The sequence below is a fragment of the Pararge aegeria genome, chromosome 12 (assembly GCF_905163445.1).
Source record: "Pararge aegeria chromosome 12, ilParAegt1.1, whole genome shotgun sequence".
NCBI lineage: Eukaryota > Metazoa > Arthropoda > Insecta > Lepidoptera > Nymphalidae > Pararge > Pararge aegeria.
The window spans coordinates 14616185-14638206 of record NC_053191.1 but is presented as its reverse complement, the minus strand read 5'-3'; the positions used below and the strand labels follow the sequence as shown (position 1 = coordinate 14638206).

At 32.8% G+C, this 22022-nt stretch overlaps 1 protein-coding gene across 1 annotated transcript; it reads right to left on the bottom strand.

Annotated features, from left to right (window-relative positions):
- Nucleotides 1-2758: 2758 nt before the first annotated feature.
- On the bottom strand, nt 2759-18843 carry LOC120628228 (CUE domain-containing protein 2). The gene is made up of 8 exons (XM_039896491.1): nt 18742-18843; nt 18442-18612; nt 14719-14850; nt 12707-12788; nt 11988-12117; nt 9952-10115; nt 8651-8780; nt 2759-6267 (listed from the first exon to the last, which is right to left on the bottom strand). The coding sequence occupies exons 2-8, from the start codon at nt 18605-18607 to the stop codon at nt 6205-6207; spliced, it is 867 nt and encodes a 288-aa protein (XP_039752425.1). The 5' UTR covers nt 18608-18612; nt 18742-18843; the 3' UTR covers nt 2759-6204.
- Between the last annotated feature and the right edge of the window lie 3179 nt (nt 18844-22022).

Below are 22022 nucleotides of genomic sequence, written 5' to 3'. Positions count from 1 at the left end.
CCGGTTTGCGTGCATAAACCCGTTTTCGCTTCTCGAAAAAATTAAAACCTGAACTGAGTAAATCGGGAAGTGCTCGGTTTGGCGACCATGAAACCGTGTAAAACTCGGTACTATGTTACTCGGTACTTACATCTCTTATAGAGATCTTCGTCCCAAATTGAATGCAAAGGCTGATTATTTGCGCAAAAAGTCCAGCATATCTAAGTTCTGGCACCAGATGAGATGAATATTTTTATTTATTGACTTTGACCATAAAACATGAAATACGACACAAAAATTAAACAGAAAATTATTTTTAAGAAAAAGCACTATTTATATAACATACATAAATAATATTAATATAATATATAAATCTTTATTTGGAACAGTTACGATGGCACTTAAAATATTAGCAAGAATGGCACTGCAATAGTAAAAACTGTGCTGCATGTGCAACCGCCCACCTCAGAGTTATAGTAAACTAATTATACAAATGTTCCACTAGATTTAGTGTATTTTATATGTGCGAGTTGTTCTGTGAGTATGTGTGTGTGTATATATTATAGATGTGTACTACAGGATGGCTAGAGATTTCATATATTTCATTGAATGAACTCTTCCGTTTGATGATAGTTCATTTGCAGTAGCCATGTAGTACCTAATTTTCGTTTTAGCTAGGTATTTAGTCATAGGATAGGTATTAAATTTTTTAATTAATCTTGATATACATGTAGGGAGCTAAGAATGAATGTTGGTGTTTAAAGAAGGATGTTCAGGGCTTATAAATGATACGGCAAACAATGTCGCGTATGCGTTTGTTAGCGTGGAATATGAAAATGTAAGGGATGAATGTGTCTTAAGGGTAATAGACAAGAAGAGTTGACGTACTGTAAGGACTTTATAGAATTCATACGAGTTGGAAAAGGGTAGGATTTATTACCCATGACTTTAAGAAACGATAGCTGGGCCCGTTCAAGAAGAATTATATGAGTTTTTCAGATACCTCACCTCACAGATATGCAGTATGAGATGATGGTTTGGCAAAGGGAAAAATAGATTGTTTTCAACAATTATGGCTAAATCAGGTTCGTTAATTTCTTAAAAACCCATACTAGTTTTCTAACGCGTCCAATCAGGTGAAACACTTGTGGCATCCATGATAACTTTTCATCAAGTATGATTCCCAAGTTCTTGATACTTTCTAAGCGGTCAATTTGTGGGCAGGTGGAGGTGACGGTGACAAATACATAATAAGTAAAGTTCAACGGGTATATACGGGATAATATTTTTGGATTTGTCGATATTTCGACCCATTTGCATGGATCGTGGTCACGATGGGGATTGGGCAGTCCCGTCGTGACCTATATTTAAGAAATGTTGATTAACCAGTTTAAAATCTTTAATATAATAAGTAAACCTATAAAAATAAGTAGTGTTGCAAAAATACAGATTGAAATAAAACAAAATGTTAGGGTTACTCAACGATATATTGATACATTGTATTGTTCACATCGGATTAGATATGACATCAAGTGCGCGATCATCGCATAACTACACTTACAACTAACATTCATAATAATAATTTATTTATTAATTAAATTAATAATACAAAAAATATTTAAATTAAAAAGTAAGTAGAAAATAAATGCGGCGTTATTTAATGCTTTCAGCTCATTTTCATGTTCATCTGTGATTTTGACGCCGATTCTGGCAACACTGGTGGGTTAATTTGCACAAATAGCACGATAGGAAATAATTCTGGCATTCAAAATTCGCATCTTATGAAACTTTTTTTTTTCTCAATGTTTTGGCTTATTGTTTTTACAGCGAGATCGTCATATGCGCTTTAAAAAGCACGCTGCTTCCGCGATTTTACATATACCTACAAGTTGCGAGCTGGTAATCGTTTTATCAGGAAATATAAACTCTTTAAGTGTGTGATTATTAGTAAGAATAATAATTAGTTTTAATTTATTATAAATTTAATTAAAGTATTATTCGGAATGGTTAGTTTCAAATTAAAATTATACTTTCGTAAGATGCAATTTTTTTGTCAAATATTGTAGAAAGTGTCAATATAAAAATACCATCGGTAGTTATTTTTAAAGTCAAATGCTACTACGCTTGTCAATAAAATAAGATTATATTAATTAATAATTGAATACAAAACAATGATCATCAAATAGTCCCAGTATTGCCATCCCCTTGTTTAAATGTCACTTTATTTTGAGTTTTGACATTCTTCAGTTGTTCGCGGATTAAAAAGGCTCAAAAATCAGATCAAATGAAATAATTTCAAACAAATATTTAACATATGAGAAAAAGGTTGTTTTGAGTTGTACGATTCATTATATAACGGTATATTATTGTCATATACGTATTAAACGTATGATATATAGATTCCGTTGAATAGGTCTGATTTTGTTCAAATTATATTATTAATCTATGGGCAATTTCGTACACGGACTGTATAATTTACGAGTACAAACATACGTTAGTTAGTTTAGTTATAGTCTCCCTAAATAAAAAACTAACGTATAGTCAATAGTTTAGTTGATCCAGTCAGCAAAAAACTTTGTAATTTTTTTTTAAATGGAAACAGGCAACCTCCATAATCATGTATCGCATCGTTTCAGTAAAATACCTGACACATCGGGATCTCATACAACTCAAAACAAATTTAACACTTATAAACATAAATCAGGCAAGAGAAAAAGATAGAAATTCTTTTTTTTTTATATTAATTACCTAATGCTTTTTTGGCATTTAATTTTTAAATTTAAAGCACCAATTTTGGCTTTGCTTTTTTTGTCGAATTTAAAAAAAAATTATAATAAGGAAACGACAATTTCAAGTCAAATAATAACCCTCTGCTATTTTATATTTCCAATTAGCCATGAAAATGGATAAACATTTTAGATCGATAGGTTTTTCATTGATTATGTCAGGGTTGTCCCATACTTTACATTATAGTTGGTTTTTCAGATACGTACGTTTTGATTTTTAAATTCTATTATATAAATAGATTTGACACGTATATTTCGATTAGTATGTTATATAATAATAGTCTTTTTATAATTTTTAAACAGCAGAGGTGTTAGATAGATTCAAAGTTAAATACAGAGTATAAACTCAGCTGTGCCGAGAGAAGAATATAGATTAAATAGAAAAAATAATACTATCTATCTCCATTGACGTAAAATAAAACCAAAGTATTAATAAATAGTTTGTTAAGCCCTCCTTTAAGGTTTAAAATCAAAATGGCTAATTTAATTTAAAAAAAAATACGTTAATAACTAAGCATGGTTATGCTGTGTTTTTAAACGAAATAATTTATTTTCGTCACAGAGAAAATAACGGTAAAATTTTGCATTAATGATATCCTTTCGCTGACAATAGTTTAGTATAGCAGATAATGTAGAAGAAGCAACTTGTTGCGCTGGTCCATTGGGCAACAAGTTTTAAGTGACTCGAATCTCCGACGCTTGTAGTGTCAAAACACGTCATTATTAACCTAAACTAGAGTATAACTTCATAAAAATCTCAGGTATTCAGGTCTCAAATACAATTAGGATAAGAAAAAGTGTGTCTAAAATCAAATCTATTTTAGAGAACCCTAGCAATCGACCAAGCGGCTTTCTCATTGGGGACAGTGAAAACAATTCAGTGTAATAAGAACCATCGCGCGCAGCAATAAAGTGCAATTTAGTTTGCTTGCATCGCTTATCTATTTATAATACTTATGTAGTACACACCTTATGGCTTTTGGAGTGCAATTTATGTATGTTAAGCCTAGGACTATCCCACGACTGGGAGTCGGCCCCCTTTCTCAGAGTAGAGTAAGTAGGATTTAGAGTTTAAGGGGACCTTCCATAAATTATGATGCCGTCTAAAATGGTAGCGGGCGAACCTGTTAGAGGTACGACTGCTATATTGAACCCGGTGGTTTGTAAAATGGTACCGGAACGCTAAAACGCTAATCGGTAGTGTAACTAGGCCGAAACCTCCCACGAGAACAGACCAGAAAATTCAAAAATTATAAATATACAATTGCCCCTGTCAGAAATCGAACCCGGATGTTTACCACTGCGCCAGTAAGGTCGTAAAAAAATCGAAATGTCAGCTCGGGTATGTATTTACATTGTTACTCAACGTTTTAATGTTTATTTTACGTCAATGATGAAATTCTCATTCAATGAGATCGTCTTTAATAGATCAGTCTATTCGAAAAGTCTAGAAATTTGCGATAAATGTTAGTGATTTTATAAACTCGGTATTGGTTGCTAATGTCCATTTTCGATATTCGATCTATCCGTAATCTATAGATTTATTACCTAGAGTACTTTCTGTATGTTACAATGTAAATATTGAGCTGCGATTTATTTGCCTACCCACAAGTACAAATTTAATTTTCTTTTATATTTTGTACTAAAAGCTTTACCTTGTTTCATAATGTTGAATGAAATGACAGATTTGACGGTAAAACGCAACTGTGGTTTATGTGGCATTTATTGTAACAGAATTTTGCATGTTTTTTTAAAGATAAATTAAGATATAAAATAAATAGCATCGTTGTTTTTGCTATAAATATCCATACAATTTTGCTAGGCAACTTATCAACAGATTACAGATAGATTTGATGTTGTAAGCGGATGTTAATAAGTTCTCAACAAATCTTAGGACTAAACTGTCATGTTATTTTTTTTTATCTGTTACTTTATATATCGATATCTGTAAAACGTCTTGAGTATTTTAAGAAACGTTTCTTACCAAAATATATACTCATAAAAAGTTGTTTAAACTCAGTTTATAAAAATAAAAACCTTTTATCAAATCACTAACAAATATCCGAAAATAAAAAAAAATCATCACAGTTTCATGCGCACTCGCAGACTGGTAACAAATAATAATAATAAATTCTATTAATTAATAATAATAATAATAATAATATAGTGATTAAAATAAAAACCTAAATTTAATAATTCAACCGCTTATAGGGTAAACTATTTTAATAGTCAATGGCATCGAAATCACAGATGAGTATAGAAACGACCAAACTATTATAAAAATCACATTTTCAATAAAATTATAACAGTTTAAAATCACAGGTGTAAAGGTTTTACTTAAAACTATAATAGTGATTAGATTTTTTGGTGCACTGAAATGCCCCACGATTCCTGACTCATGAACCGGGAGACAGTTTAGCGGACCGCTATCTAAGTAGCAAGTTATACTAAACTGTGTATAACTATCTATGGCATCCCACCTCGATTTTATTTTCCCTAATAATTCCCTATCAAAATGAACACATTTTTTCATCCCTAGTTTACAACAATTTGATGCCATAGTATAGCTAGTTAAAATAATACTGAGCTGCCTTAAAGTGAATATAAACTTAGCGATAAATACGCGAACTAAATTAAATAACTGACTATGAACACACCTAATCAGAGGCGAGTCGGTAAACTCATACAAAAAATCAGTACTGGAAAAAGCGGTTAAAAAAATCGCCGCGTAAAAAAATTGCGAATCACGCGCGTTTACTACACTAACACTAACACGACAAAATGCGTGCCCAGCCTCAACTGTGACAGCTAAAATGCGAAAACTGAAACGCACGTGCACATTGCGCGCCGACTTTGTGGCCCACGTCAATGGGCAAATCGTTTTTCTGTCCCTGACGTTCAAAATAATAACGCGGGTCCAAATTGGGTGTTTACGCGAATCCGTTAGACTTATATCTACTACAGTTAAGTGTTTCCGCGAACACGCGAAAAATACTTTAATGTTACTTAAGTTATCACGAGAAGTTGTCAATTTCACGTGAGCTTTAACAAAGTTTTTATGCGAATTTGACAGTGTTGCGCGTTTCTGAGACAAGCATTCGCGTGTTAAAACACGCATCGCCTGCACGTATTTTGGCCGTGTGCCGGGTTGGTATTCGTGAGCGTACGTCAGACTTTTTGGTGTAGCCAATCGCATTCGCATACGTGTAACATTTACGCGTATTCCACTCGAGATTACGCGCGTATTTTTTGATGCGCGTTTAATGTTCAGGTAATCGCGAGTACTCGGAGCATTTGCGCGTATTTGTGGGTGTTTGCGCGAGTGTTTCGGTTTGTCGCATGAGCTAGGGCACGCAAGGGAGAGGACGAGTAAGATAAGAAGGAAAATGTAAGCGGCACGCGGGTCCGCTTTTCCACCGTACTGACGTGGTTTTAATGGTTAAGGGCAATGCTGTTTTTTCGGCTTCCTCAACTGTTCCTCGTCGGCTCCTGACTTCGGCACCTAAGGAAGGATTTTATCAGTTTGTATATCCATTTTTTTTACATACTTTCACATGATTAATTAACTGTCTGTCATTACGCCACATTTATGAATACGCAGTATTCATAAATGTGGCGTAATGACAGAACGGTGTTCTGTGACACTTCAACTGACAGCATCTTTCAAATGTCAGAGCGTGACAAACGCTTCGTGACTAGGTACTCTAACGCCAAGATTAATAAAGGAGGGAGTGGTTAAGGCAATTATGCTAAGTTTTTTGCACAAATCTCTAAACGAAACTAAATGGGCAGGTAGTTTATTCTTCTCAGGTTCTTTATCAAGCTTTTCTATAATTGATGGAACAAGCATGATGGCCTATCTGATAGTAATTGATAAACTATGACGTATGAACAGGGCAACCCTTCCAGCAGCATGATTACGTACCTCACAAAGAGCTTACGACAGGCGTAAATCTCGCTATCTTTGCTGTCAAACGTTACTTTTGCATACAATTATAAATCAAAAGAAGAAGAAGAATATAAGTGGCGTTTGTCAGCAAAGATTGCAAGATTTACACCTGTCGCAAGCATTTCTTGTACTACGTAATCACCGCGCGTAGTCCTAATTATATACGTGACAATATCTCGGAAAAGGTATTTAGTGCTCTGTGACACTTCAACTGACAGCACCTTTAAAATGTCAGAGCGTGACGAACACTGCGTCACTACTTAAAAGCTACACCACGTTTAATAAGGTGGGAGTAGTATAGAAAATTATGAAAATTCTATTGTTCATAAATCTCTAAACGAACTAAATAGCCTGAAAGCTTTTGTTACACTAATAAGTGATGGAAAGGTAAATGGCCTTGCCTAAAAACATGGCAACACTTCGTACAAGTAATACAAAGTACCGCTCTGTATCCATCAATTTGTGGAGTAGGCCTCAAAAGGTCCGAGAACATGGTTGGCAATAACTTCAGCCGCGCCTTTTTAGTTTAGTGATTTGTGCACAACAGTATAGCCACTATTGTCGAAACATTAAATTGATAGTAATTTGCCCTAATCGACCAAGCGGAGTTAAGTCGAAGGCAATGGAAAAGATGCAACGTATTTAGAACTATCGCGCCCAGCAATTTAGCTCGCGAGTCGCGTGCATGACTTATACAAAGTGTAAATGAAAAACGAAATAATACTTCAGTCTTCAGAGGTACATTATTTACTAACTCTGAGACTTAGCTGTGTAATCGAAATGCTAAAAGTTTTTGAAAAAATCATTACCATAGTTTTTACTGGAAGAAAACAGATACAACCCTTACATCACATGCAAAAGAAAAATCAAGTGACTCTTGCCACTTTATTCGGTACGCGTCGCGTAGCCTAGGTACTATGCACGTGTCGGACTTTTATCTTCAATAGGGTTGTCAGAAGAAAATGTTTTGAAATAGTTTGTATAAAAAAAAAATGCCTCTTTTCATTTCAATATTTTTACAGGGCGATTCCTTATGATATGCACCTTTTAACACGTAATTCCGTTACACGTTGTATATTTTGTTATACTTTCGCAATTATACTGTTAGTATGGATTAACACTCAACCATTAATCCCTAAAATTATTTTACCAGCCTATTGAAATCCCACTGGTGGGCAAAGGCCTCATCTCTCATAGGCTCGCTGCACACAGTCAATATTATCTTCAATATTGACAATATTTTTCACCAATACTTAATAAGCCTAGCATTGAAGGAACTCGTATGCCTGATAAGTTCTTAATGACATTCTCAAGGGCGTTTGATGTCTACCAATCTGCAGTTGGCCGGCGTGGTGGTCTACGGCCTAAATGCACGGTTCTCATTTTGAGATGAGACCCGTGCCCTGCATTGGGCTGGTAATGACTTGATAATGCTAGACTACATTTTTTCAAACATGTCTTATAATGTAAACAGTGTTTCCATTACATACTTATTAGGGTTTTTTTTTTAATACAAAATAAACTAGTGTGATAAAATAATGAAAACCAAACAAAGTAAAAAGAGATTTTTCTTAATGTAAGTGCGTTTTCATTAATTTCTTAAAAAACCTTACTAATATTATAAATGGGACATTGTGTTTGCTCGTTTGTCTGTCCTTCCTTTACGCGCTAACTTAACCTCCAATTGACTTGACTTTTGGCATAGAATTAGTAGAAAGGACGGAGAGTAACATTGTCTACTTTTTATCTAAGGAAAACAAACAGTTACCAAGGGATTTGGTAAAAACCCGTTATGTACGCGACAAAAAATATTGTTCACAATATAAGACAGGTAAGAAAAAATAGACTTTGAACAACTTGGCACATCACTTTTACATGAATCCAAAAGCATCAAGCTTTTGGATTCATGTAAAAAATAAGGGGTTAGGATTCTCACCTCGGTGTACCTCTCCCCCTTCAGCGAGACGATCTTGTTGTCCCGGTAACGCACCATCTTCTTGGGCTCGATCTTGGGAGCCAGAGGGCGGTGCTCCTTCGCCTCGGAATTCTTATCCACGTACGAATAACTGGAAAACAAATACAAACTCTTTTTCGTATTTTATAATGTATTTTTGTGTGTATTTTATAAATAAATTTTAATTATTCAATACCAAGAAAACAATTATTATAATGGGAGCATCAAACAGAGTTCTACAGATCCAGACTGTCTTTTATGGGCTTAGTATGAGAAATACACAAGTCTGGTGAAGGTTTCAGAGAAGTTAAGAGCTGTACTTTTTTTCGATTAATTAAAAAATAGTTTACCTTTTGTAAGCCAATAAATTTTTGAACACACCAAATTTCGCCACAGAAACATTTTGCACACAATTTGAGCTCATATTTACTTAAATTTATAAGAAAACAAACCAGTGAAATGGACTATTCAACTAAAAAAAACAATAATAAACTCTAACTTATCAATAATCTTTAATCTTTCAAATAGTTCTAACGCAAATAATAACACGCGTGAAGTTGTTGAAATTCGCGCGCTGGTATCTTCACTAACTTCAACTCACAATCTGGCATTTGATCTCCATACTAAATAAATAAATAATCTAGACTGTCTCACCTCAATACTTTGAAATTTCTATGAGTGAAAACAGTAAAATAAAAGCCCCATAAAAGCAAATGAGTGTGAGCGAGACAAAGCATGACCTGCGTTCGCGTACGTGAAGAGCGCGATAGTGATATTTCAGTGCGGCGTTAATGTCATCCTATCGTGTTCGGCTGGTTGCTACCGCAGAGTATACCGGCCAGAGTAACGTAGACAAAGAGTAAAAGTTAAAACATTGTGTTTATATCCTCATCAAGTGTTAATTATTTTGTGAATTTCATTTTGGAATAGTCGAGATTTAAAAAAGCTGATATTTATTGAAACGCAAGCCCGGCTTTTCGGCTTGTATGGTAGAACCGCCGCTGATGATGTTGGACAGTGGCGCGCATAGAGGGGCATAAATAAAAAAAAATAATGCACAGGGTATGCAGGTGACATAAAACAAAGAAAAGCTTCAGTTAGATCTATAAAAGCTTGAGGGTAAACTTTTTATAACTCTTTCAATGCCCATCCTAAGGTTTTTTTTAAAACGTACTTGGGATTTTTTCCATATTGCATACCCCTTATGCACGCCACTGATGTTGGGTCACTCAATCCCACAAATGCTTCCGCTGAGTATACGTACATGATGTTGGGTAACTCACCGAGCGATGATGCGGCTCTTGAGCTCCTGGTCGTTGATCTTGGGCTGTCTAGCGGCAGCGTGCAGGGCGGCGGCGTACATAGCCTGGCCTTGCTCGCGGCGGTGCAACAGAGTGGCCGCCGCGCGCTCGGCGTCGCCGTTAGCGATGGAAATGCAGTGCTTTATCTGGAACATTCCTTTCTTTAGTACCAAAGATAGCTCAGCTTAACTCCCGAGGATGCTCCGGTTTCGGAGCGAAACGTGCGTAGAGGGTACATTGCTGAAGATCTGTTTGGTGTGGAGTATAAAGATAATTGTTTTTTGAAAATATCAAATACGTTTAAACGAATGGTTTTTCTTGATATATATGTAACGGTCTCCAGAACTAGATGGCGCCACAAAAATCTTGCATCGCGTTAGCGAAGTGTTCACTAAGAATGCCTATATATACAACTTCCAAAATAGAATGTTCGGACCTCGGTCCCCGAGCACGATCGGAGGAAGATCTTCCTATTGTTACTGTCGAGCGAATCACTATAGCTCCCGTATATATATATATATATATATATATGATAATATTATCCTATAAGTGCAATGTGAGAAAAATACAGTCATTTTTAGTTTCGAAAAGTCCTTGACTTTCATACATCGGGAGTAGAGCATCACTTCAACGCTTCGCTTATGAGGCAATTGAAGGAATTATAATAATAATACTTTTTATTTCATTAACAATTAGGTACATTAATATCTTACTTATTACTCCTTTTAAGTATCTATAAATAAAAGAGAAAGTGTGTGGGTAGGCTCCGAAACGGCTGGACCGATTTCAATGAAACTTTCAGGGAATCTCCGGATTGACCTGGCGACTAATCCTGTAGAGTTTGGTGTCGATCGGAGCATTCCTATTTTTGAACTGTCACACTGTCAAATACAGCATTTATTTACTATGATGATATTCTATTGTTGGGTGAACATGGGTGTAGATAATGATCTTCACCCGCTCGAGAAGAGAATAGAAGTGAATGATTACGGAGAGAAATAAATGATTTAATATATTATGAGACTTAAATTAAAAATTTAATGATGTAAGTTTATTGTTTAAATAAAATAAAGCAAAATCTAGCCCGGCGAAGCGGGCTGGGAACGCTAGTATACTATACTTGTATCATGAGGTCTTGCTCGTCTCTAACAAAATGAAGAAGAAAAGAAACATTAAAGAGACTACAGAGATACAGTAAACAATGTAGACATGCAACGGGGGCCTTATTGCTGTAAGCAATCTCTTACAGGCAACCTTTGTGGAAAGGAATTACAGCAAGAGAACGGGATAGTGCCAAGAGTGTTTTAATATAGGTAAATAATAACATAAATACCAAAATGCATATTACAAATACATAGGTAATTTTAATAAATAAACGTAATATATGAATGTAAAATAAACAAAATGTGTACATAAATTGAGTTAATTTTTCTAATTTAACTGTATATTATTATAATTTATACATCATACATATTCTCCTTCTTTTCGCAGAGTATAGCCAATTAATAAAGAAAAAATTTTCATAATAAAGATAGCTTTATCTGCATTATCTATTTCTTTAATACCAAACATAGATTTATCTGCAATATTTATTTCTTTAGACAAAGTATTAAGCAAGTATAGCCGAGTGGTTAGGAATTCGGCTACACTTTCGGGGGGCCGAGTTCGAAGCACAGCAATAAGCCCTAACTTTTCTAAGTTATATGCGTTTGCAGCAATTAAAATATGGAGGAAAGGGAGGACGGGAGGAAACCCGCATGCCTGAGAGTTCCCCGAAATGTTCTCAAAGGCGTGTGGAGTCCACCAATCCGCACTGGACCAGCGTGGTAGATTACGGGCTAAAACCTTATCATTGTGGTCTCCCACAATGATAAGGTTTTAGCCCGTATGTGGTCCCCATGCCATGTAGTGGGCCGGTAACGAGTTGATATGATGAAAATTATATCGGGGATATAATTTCTGTCTCCTGCCTTTGCTAGCCCTGCTGGGAAGAATTATAAACAAAAGGTAACACGCACCTCCATAGCGCAGGTGTTAGGAAACATCTCGATCAGCAACTGGCATTCCTGCGGGTGCTCTTCTTCCTCGAAGAGAGAACGACGCTCCGTGTTCTCAGAGCTCTCCGAATTCTCCGAGTTGGAGTGAGAACTTGAGAGAGAGAAAAAAAACGGTTTGGTAAGAGTTGGACTTGCACACGACGGGTAACCTACCAAGATGATATAGAAATGATGATAAGAAGTCACTAGAATAGCCCTTTAAGCATTTTAAGTATATATATATTATTAAAAAGTAATATTAAGAATTTAAAAAATCCCCGACACAAAAAATAAACTAGAGATTAGCGCGAACGAAACGATAAACAAAAAAAAAACTCTTCAGTTTTAAAATTAGGATGTAGAGATAAATTGTGCATATTTTAGTTGTAGGATTAATAATAATATATATATATTTTTTTTATTGTGTTCCTTTTTTCCTTCGACATTGGTATCGAAGACTGTTCTAGGTCGGTACTCAAATATGCTACATGGATTGTATTCTGTTTGTCTTTTTTTTTTTTGTATGAAACTTTTACATTGTGCAGTCTACAACCGGGTACTAATTATATTTTGTATTGCCCAATCACATCCAGCAAAGTGCCTATACGTTAAAACATCAAACAAACGTCCTTATATACTTGGGTCAGCCCGTTGTGAGCAGTCAAATGTTTTTGGCTATGCAAATAATTGGAATAGCTCACCGATTGTTCTTCGTAATGGATGGCAACATCTCATTCAGAGTCTGCAGAGTGACGGTGATTCTATCACTTTCGGTAGAGGCGTCTGTAACAATATAATAAAACGGGTGTGTACTTATGTACACGCGTTAGATTTTATACTTCTTTTGCAAAATAAAAATATTTACAAAAAATTTATCGTTCGCCTTATTCTGCGTTTGTAGAAAAAACGACACTATAGTCGTAAAAATTTAATAGGCCCGTTTTGACATTTGTGCAAGACCATAGAATGTAACTTGGAACAAAACTGAAAGAAACAATAAAATAAAAATCAATTACATACAGTGTTTTAAAAAATACGTAAATTTTTTTGGGACGTTAAATAATATGAAAGAATATATCGCGAGTATGCTTTTTTCGCTTCCTTTTTAGCATGCACTAAACTACTTTATAGCATATAAGTAGCATGCAATTTATAATTGTTGCGAAACGTTTCGAAAACAGTTACGTTCTCAGTCTTTTTTTTTTATTCTAGAGTTGTAACCATTTTTTTTTACTGAATATCGAAATTAAATATTGTGTAGTAATCTTTACTGCAAAGAATGACCTGGGTTCTTAAAGCCGCAAATAAAATTTTGAATTGACGACACTGGGTTCTTAATAATGTGTCTGAGTTGATGTTTCTGACCAAGCGGCACATGACTGAAGCGTCCCCGCGCGCACTGCGCAGTTTTTCGTTCCTCATCTTGTAAAGTTGACTGTGCGCTCGTTTAAGTTTGATATATATTGTTTACTATTACGTTAACTATGGCTCTTCTATTTTGGACATTCATTTAAACATAGTGATTTGACTCGATTTTTGTGTTCGTTGTTATATAGTACTAACTCTGTTTCAACATGTTGAAAAGTGTACGTATAATCAACAGCCAGTCACGCGTATTGGTTGTGAAGTTAAAGGAATACTTTGAACGAACGAACACTTTACAATACATAATAATATTAATCAAGTACTGATACAAACTTGAATTGATTTATCGTGAGTATCGAGTACAGAGTCTTATAGTTCCATAACAAGTTACGTCGCGATGACAAATGTCAAAACGGGCCTTTTACTTTTTTACGACTATAACAATAGAAAAAAAGGTATTTAATACATTGAAAGTTGTATTATAACGCATGATGTAGTTATCTTATCATCATTATCGGACTACCAAGTTTCAGTGAACATTTAAATTTGACATTTTTGTACAATTGAATCAATTAAATCACCAGAATGAGCCAGCAGAATTTGACAATTGAAAGTGTACACTGTCAAACCTTTTTAAAGTCAAACTAAAGTGTTGACTATAGCTAACTTCAGCCATAAACAAGAATTGAATTGAATTGAGCTAACTTCAGGGTGTCGTTTTCTTGTGACGGTGTGCGCCCTCATAGTAAAAATTTACTTTTATAATTTTTTCCTAATGCGCCAAAAGAAGTATAATTTCATCATAATTTCAATGTTTTGTTTTTGCAACGAGTTTCTAGTCTTCTGCAGCTTATAACTTCCAGTTTTTGTCCAGTATAGAGAAGAATAGTGCCTAATTAACGTAACCATCACCTGGCTGAATATGTTGAGAGCTTCTTCTTAGATCTGGGCTGGTTTAATTGTAGCTTTACTTTTAGATGAATGTTGTATATATTTTTTTATTTGAATGATATAAATCATCACAACAGCTGGATGTGCACTGCAATATACTTTATATCATAGTGGAGCGGCCCAAAGTATTTTTGTTAATGATATCTGCCCAAATCTAAAAAATAATTACTGCGACCGAGCATTTTTGCTGTACAGTACAGTTACAATGTAAAATTATCCAAACATGCAGGTAGAAAGCAACTGGATCTGCACTAGCCATCAGATGAGTTCTCAGCAAACTAAGCCTAGTTTAAGTTATCATGAAATAATTAAGTAAAACCTATTTTTTTTTTAATATGAAAGAGAAAAGAATTTTTATAAAACACATAATATGTATATATTTAGTAAGGTAATTTACCGTGATTAGACAAAGTATCGGAAACATCACGGCGTGACAGCTCAGCTTCCAACTCGAGGACCCAGGAGCAAACCAGGCTTGAATCAATGCTTGCAAACTTGGGGATGTATGCTGCCATCATTTCTATGAAACCTACGGCAATAGATAATGTTGATACAAAATAGGTTTTTTACAGGTCATAATTTGCTGAAGTCCTTGATATCAGTAAACATTAAGCAAATGTATGTGAAACTGCAGTTTACTGGATATAATATTTAAAACAACCTACGATATATTACCACTAGCCGTTTCCCGCCCGCTTCGCTGGGCGAATTGAAAAAGGAAGTAAATTACATTTTATGTTTCATTTTTATTTATTTTTTTCACATTTTTATTATTCTCCTTTTTTTTTATTTTTGTATGAACATAAATAGGCCCCGCGGATAGAACTGTAAGCATCGATATTGTTTAGACTTACTCAAATTCCAAATTCCATCGATTTAGCCTGTATCTTTCATCCAGGTGATTTTTCTCACTAATATTCATTGTAACTTTCAATGTGCAATCATTATAACATTTCCGTGCCTTTCTTCCAAAAATTAATAATAATTGACATGAAGAAAAAAATTTGAAATGAGCATTGAAAGTTTAAGTTAAAGTCATTGCAAGTCTCATATGTGAAGTTGAAATCTGTCTAGGTTCAAGTGCGCCGAATTTTCTGTTAACTAAAGTTTTCTCCGTGACATCAATTTTTTATAGAAAATTAATTGTGCATGTTTTTTATGAATTCTATTGGAATAAGTAACTAAATTTCTTTTCCACATCTCATGTGCTTGGAAAATGCATTCATTTTAATCTGTTACATTTCCGCGATCCCGCAATAAAAGAATTCGTCGGTTATGTAGTCTGCAAAAGTAAAATGAATGTAAAATTCTTAGTCCGTTGATTGGATAGCTACATGTAAAGTTAAGTTTTTGAAACCTCTCAATGACTTTTTCTCCGCTGCCAAAAAGACGATTGTTGTAAGGAAATACACCAATATCCCTACATACACGAAGATCCCCACCAAATTTGGAGTCTGTAGAAGTTACAGGTTAGAAATAAAAATTTTAGATTTTAACACCCACCCCCGCAATTCCTGTCGGAAGTAGACTTTATTGAAATCCATTTTGAGATGTTCTTTATGTGAATAATAAAAGATTCCTACCATATTTAGAATTTTTAGAAGCTATATTTCGGAATTGAAATTTTTTATTGTTAACACCCACCCCCGCGAACCTTATTGGAGGTGATTCATTGTAAAATCCGCTCGAAGATCATTTTTATATTACATATAGAACACTCTCACTAAATTTGGAGTCTATAGGAGCTATCGCTTGGAAATTGAAAATTTTCATTGTTAACGCCCCCGCAATCTTCTTTGGGGTGGGATATCGTAAAATTTGTTCATAAATCATTTTTACATCGCTTATAGAAAATTCCTACAAAATTTGGAGCTTTCAGGAGCTTTAGCTGGAAAATTAAAAATATTAATTGTTAATACCCACCCCCGCAAAATTCGTTCATAGCCTATTTCTACACCTCTTACAGAAGATTCCTACCAAATTTGAAGTCTATAGAAGCTATAGTTTAAAAACGGGAATTGTTCATTGTTAACGCCCCCGCAATCCCCTTTGGGGAATGAATTTCTTAAAATCTATTCATAGCTGACCTCTACATAGCAAAAGTAATATTCCTACCAAGTTTCACGTTTCTAAGTCTTATGGTTCCCGAGATTTCGTGGTGAGTGACTATATAGATGGGAATTCTTCGATTATCATCGAAATTTTTAACTTTTTATCGGGCTTTTTTAAAATTTATTACACACAAAACTTTCTCCTGACAATTCTGAAGATAAAAAAAAGCCCAATTGGTCCAGCCGTTCTCCACTACCGTGAGTAGATTCTTAGCTGAATGTAAAAAACCATAATCCGTTTAATACACTCTGTTGAAATCCATGAAAACAAAAGAATCAAGAGAAAATGCTTATCTTTTGTTTTTATTAGCGGGATAAATGTTCATAAAAGTAAAACAGCAATAAAAAAATGAAGGAATGTTGGAATTCAAAAAATAGATAGCCATAAACCATCTAGGAAAAATTTCGCATCGAATGGTGGTAGTTTCATGTCGATACGATCAGTGGTTTAGGCGTGATTGAGATATATACCCAGTCACCAGTGCAACCATATTAGACCTTGATCTTATAAACCACAATTTGAAACTTTCGATGATTATCCATTTATGACGATCCTAACTACCAACATGATTCTAATGTGAAAATAATAAAAAAACAAAGTTAAAGCAAAAAGAATACCAGAATGAGTATTATGTGGGCTAGAAGACCACTATGGTTAAAAAGAGCCAATGAAGATTTAGTTTAAAGTTTAAAAAATATAATTACCATCATCTCGCAACAATAGAAATGTTATAGATAGTTATGGGGTTAAACAATTTTTTTTAATTGTCTTATTTGAATAGAGAAAGTTTAGTGTAATGGAGACCATGTAATTTAAGAAGTGCTTTGAAACAGAGCGAGGCAATTGCGAGAATCTATTGTACATATTAAATTTGCTCCGCTAGAGTTGTTAAATAGATCAAACTATGTTTAATCCAGTTCCAGTTAATATAAGTAACCTCTTCATTATTAATAAAAATGCGAATGTGAGTTAGTTTTATTGTTACGCTTTCACACCTTAACTATTCAACCGATCAGCATGTAACTCTGCATAGATGTCAGTGGTAAAAATAAAGGGCCCACCCTATTTATATAAAAATCTAATCGAATGCAGGTGTGTTGGCCTTAGCATTGTCGGAGGAGACCCATGCTTTCGATTGTGCCATAACAGGTTGATATTATGATATAATGGTAAAAATATGAAATATAATGGTGGTAATATTCATTTCATACAGTCACCATCATCACACTAAAGTTTCTTCTACAGGCCTATTTGAATAAAGATTCAATTCAATTACAAAAAGATGAAAATCTAGTCTTGTCATTAATAAAAATCTTCAAGCCCAACAAGCCACATTAGATCAATGTGGTGAGTTTTAACTCTGCAACCCTTTGTCTTATGAGAGACATCCTGTGCGAAGAGCAATAAGCTAGGAGCAACATCCTATATATAATTTATTTTTTCATTATAAATATTCAAAAATATCAAACATCCTTTCCATCATCCTCTTTTCATTTATTTATATAAAAGCACTTAATTTTTTCATTTTTAAACATATGTCACATTCCATTAGAAGGAAATGAAATATTTTTAACATTACAGTAAGTTATAGAGCTCATATCTGTTTCTTACTCAATCTTGTAAAAACTGCTGAATGAATTTAAAAATAAAATTTCCGTATAGTTAGACCAAATCCTGGATTAACACAAAGGATACTTCTTTTTTCAGAAAATCCGACCTTACTGTACTGGAAGAAAATCAATATATGCCATTTTGATTTGATGTTCCAATAAAAAATTATAAAATTACAGCTAAATTATAAATGAAAGTGTGGGTTTATATAGGTAAATAATTTACCGAGCCTGTATTTGCAAACATTGCAAGCTAGCCACTCCCGAAAATAATCCTGCAAACAAAGTAAGACGAATTCCGTCGTACTTAAAACAGAATTTTCAAACAATGTGAGATACATATTGTGGAAATGTAACTTTAGTTCAATCTTGCAGTTTAATGTGAAGACAATTCTTACCATCCAAATCAAAGCATGGGTCCTGGGAAGCTTCTTCCAGAATGGAAATAACGTATGCGAGCACTATGTCGTCTATAACACTGACGTCCGCAGAAGGGATGTTTTTATTAATAAACTGAAATAAACTCTCCTTCACCAGGCACTCTTGCTGAGCAATGGCACTCATTTTACCTGAAAATCACGAACTCTCTTAGTATAAATCAGAAAATACACCTTTAAATTCACAATTTCTTTCACTCCGTTACGGGTCGATAAACAAAGCAAAATTTACACATTAAGCTCTTTGGAGGAAATTATCACCTGGTTATTAATATCTTGAACTTTAATCCAACTGTACAGAGTGGGTTTATAAATAAATTAATTGTTTTTCAGTAGAGAAACTCAATAACGAGAAAAGCGACGAAAAATCAATACAAATGATACAAGTTTTTTTTTTATAAACAAGTATTGTTATTTTTTAGTATGGCAACATGTATGCACGTCAAATGTTTAAGTACTTTATTCAAATATAATTATGACTCAGTAAAATAAATGTTTGGTTGTAACTTTGAATTATTTACCTTTAATTGAAACACAAATTTAGACATATACCACTTCCTAACATAATGCAAGTACTAAAACAACATAAGGCAACACATGCAGAAAATGGAATATGGAAGCCGTTTTAGCGCCAATTTTAAAATTTTAAATATTTTACTTCAGCGTACTGTCGCGTAAGAAAAATTTGATTTTTAAAATCTTTTGTTCAATTTCTATTTTTTGAAATTTTAATGGATATATTAAGACCACCAAGTAATGCAGTTTTGTTCAATAAAAATTCTCAGTGGAAATTAATTTAATATATAGGTATCTATATTTTCCTAAATAATATGTAATATGTTTAAATTACTCATGAGTAAATTTAATGCAAGGGCCGAAAATATGATACGTTACAAACGACGGTTTTTAATAAATTTGCGAAAAAATGCAATTATTATATATCACCATTAATTAAAAGAGTATTAGAAAGCGCTAGTGCGAAAAATCCAACTTTCCGTCTTTTGAATAAAGCTGCTACTAAAATTACCACTTTTTAACAACTATGTTCAAAATAATTTAGCAATCCATTTTAAAGTGAACTGTAAGCATTGGAATAGGATGAAGTACCTCCATTTCCTTTTTGGTAAGTTGTTAAGAATTAAAAATCGAAATTAGGATATGAAATAAAACTTATCATATAGGTTTTTCTATTCATATATTTTCAATTAAAATTTAAAATATAACGAACAATTATATTTTTTACTCTTATATTTTATCTAAAATGATAGATAAACACAACGCCAAATTCACAACTACATGTTTTATTTAACAATTTTTTTAATTGGAATGTGTTGGACTTAGTAAATTTTATTAGTAGATATAATCTATATTTAACTTATAACATACTTTTATAAAGTAAATAATATATTTTTAAGTAATTACTCTTCTTCTTAATATGTAATACTTATTCTTCATAATATGTATTATTTAACGACAGTGTAAAATAATTATTCTCAATTAAATATTAGGATTTTTAAATTATTCTTTTCATTTCTTTACTTAAGCGTCATCATTTTAAAAAATAATAACTTAAGGGCATTTAATGGAAAAAAAACATAACATTTGATGAATTGAACATACAAAAATTATTAATGCTTGATTGCTATTACACACAGTGTGACAGTCTACAATAATTGAAATTGTGCGAATTATTACAGAATTTAGAAATTATACATGCTAACGAGTTTTTTTTTATGAAATTGGTAATACGTAGCCAGATATAAAGGCAAGCATAACATTCGAATTAGCCTGTTGCCATGAATAATGATAAGCTAAACTAAGTATATATATATATGTGTTTTTTTATACATACATATGTTAAAGTAACAAAATAAATGATTGAATAAAACTTTTATTTCCTCAGGTACATAATAAGTTTAAAGAAGGAATTTAGACTTTATTATTTACAATTATTTTTTTACTATTAAATAGTATTTTTTTGTTTCTATAATATAGATTCATTAGAGTTACGTTGAGATAGATTTTAGTTATTAAATGATAAGTGTAAAAAGTTGCTTAAAATATACATAAGTACCTACTGTAAATATTATTTTGAATTTATTATTAAACGTTTCACATAAGCTTTTTATTAATGCAGAGAGAAAATAAACCTATCAATAAGTTTAACACCTATTTCCCTTCAGTTACTTACATTCACAATTAAGGAAACAACTGTTTTCACTGCCTAAAAACAATTTATACAAAATATAGAAAATAACCAATACTTATGAGGTCTATAATTTGTTTTTATTGCTTCACCTTTTTTCTGGATGTCCTTTTGTCACCTTAAGTCAGAAGTTTCTATAGTAAGAAATTTAATTTAACTAGCTTGTCAGGAATTTAAGTTGACAGAAATATTGTTTTACACATAATATATCATGTAGAAGATGTTTATTAGAGGTATATTTTATACAAGAATAAATTAAATATTTATATTGCCTTCTATCTATATCTCATAAATATCAATATTCAATTCAATTATTTTTATTATAATAAATAGTATTTATTTTTAAGGTATCTTTTAATATCTTTTCATTAAGGTATAACGCTTACATTTAAATAAGTTAGTAAAATATACTTAAATAATTAAATGAAACTTCTTTTAAGCAGAAACTATAATGAACCAATAAAAAACTCTTATTTAACTAATGTGAAAAAAAGACCGATGGTTTCCATAGACCATACGGAAAACCCCAAAATGGCCTTAATTTTTTTTTACGTTTTATTTCGTAACATACATCACTTTACACATCAACAGATACAATAATAACATTTATTTATTTAGAATATATTAGTATATATACAAATTTTTAATGTTCTATTGAAAGCAGGATACTAGGTTTATGTGTAATAGGTGTGTGTAAGACAAAATGCAAGTCAACATTTATACAGTTTAATCTTTAACATTTAATAAGTGTTTACCAAACCAGTGCATCCCTTTGTTATATGTTATACTTTTATTTTTTGTCATTAATTGACCACAAGAAATAGATTGGCAGTTCGTAGTTTAAAAATGTTTTCTATATTTCAACAACCGTTGTAATATAATTGATAGATATCCTATTAGAGTGTTATATTTAATTTAAAGTATTATGTTGATTACTCTTGATAAGGATCGCAAACTCGATGGTTTACGATTTACCAACTATAACGTAATTCAATTATTAATAGTTATTTATAGCAACAAATATATATCACGATACAAGCGTCATTAAATTTCACAAAACTTAATAACTATATGTTTTATTTTATCTTAAATTAAGACATGTATACGACAAATATATAATATATCATTATATTTGTGACATAAACATTTCATCAAAATCAAATAGTTAATTCGATAAAGCGTATTTTAAAATGTCTTATTTCTCAAACACACATTTCAGGAATGATTATTAGATATGGACTTCCCTTCCCTTTTTATAAGTACTCCATGTTCGTCATATTTTCGCGATATAAATTAAATATTCAGTAGGTATAAATAACAGTTAATTCATTTTTTT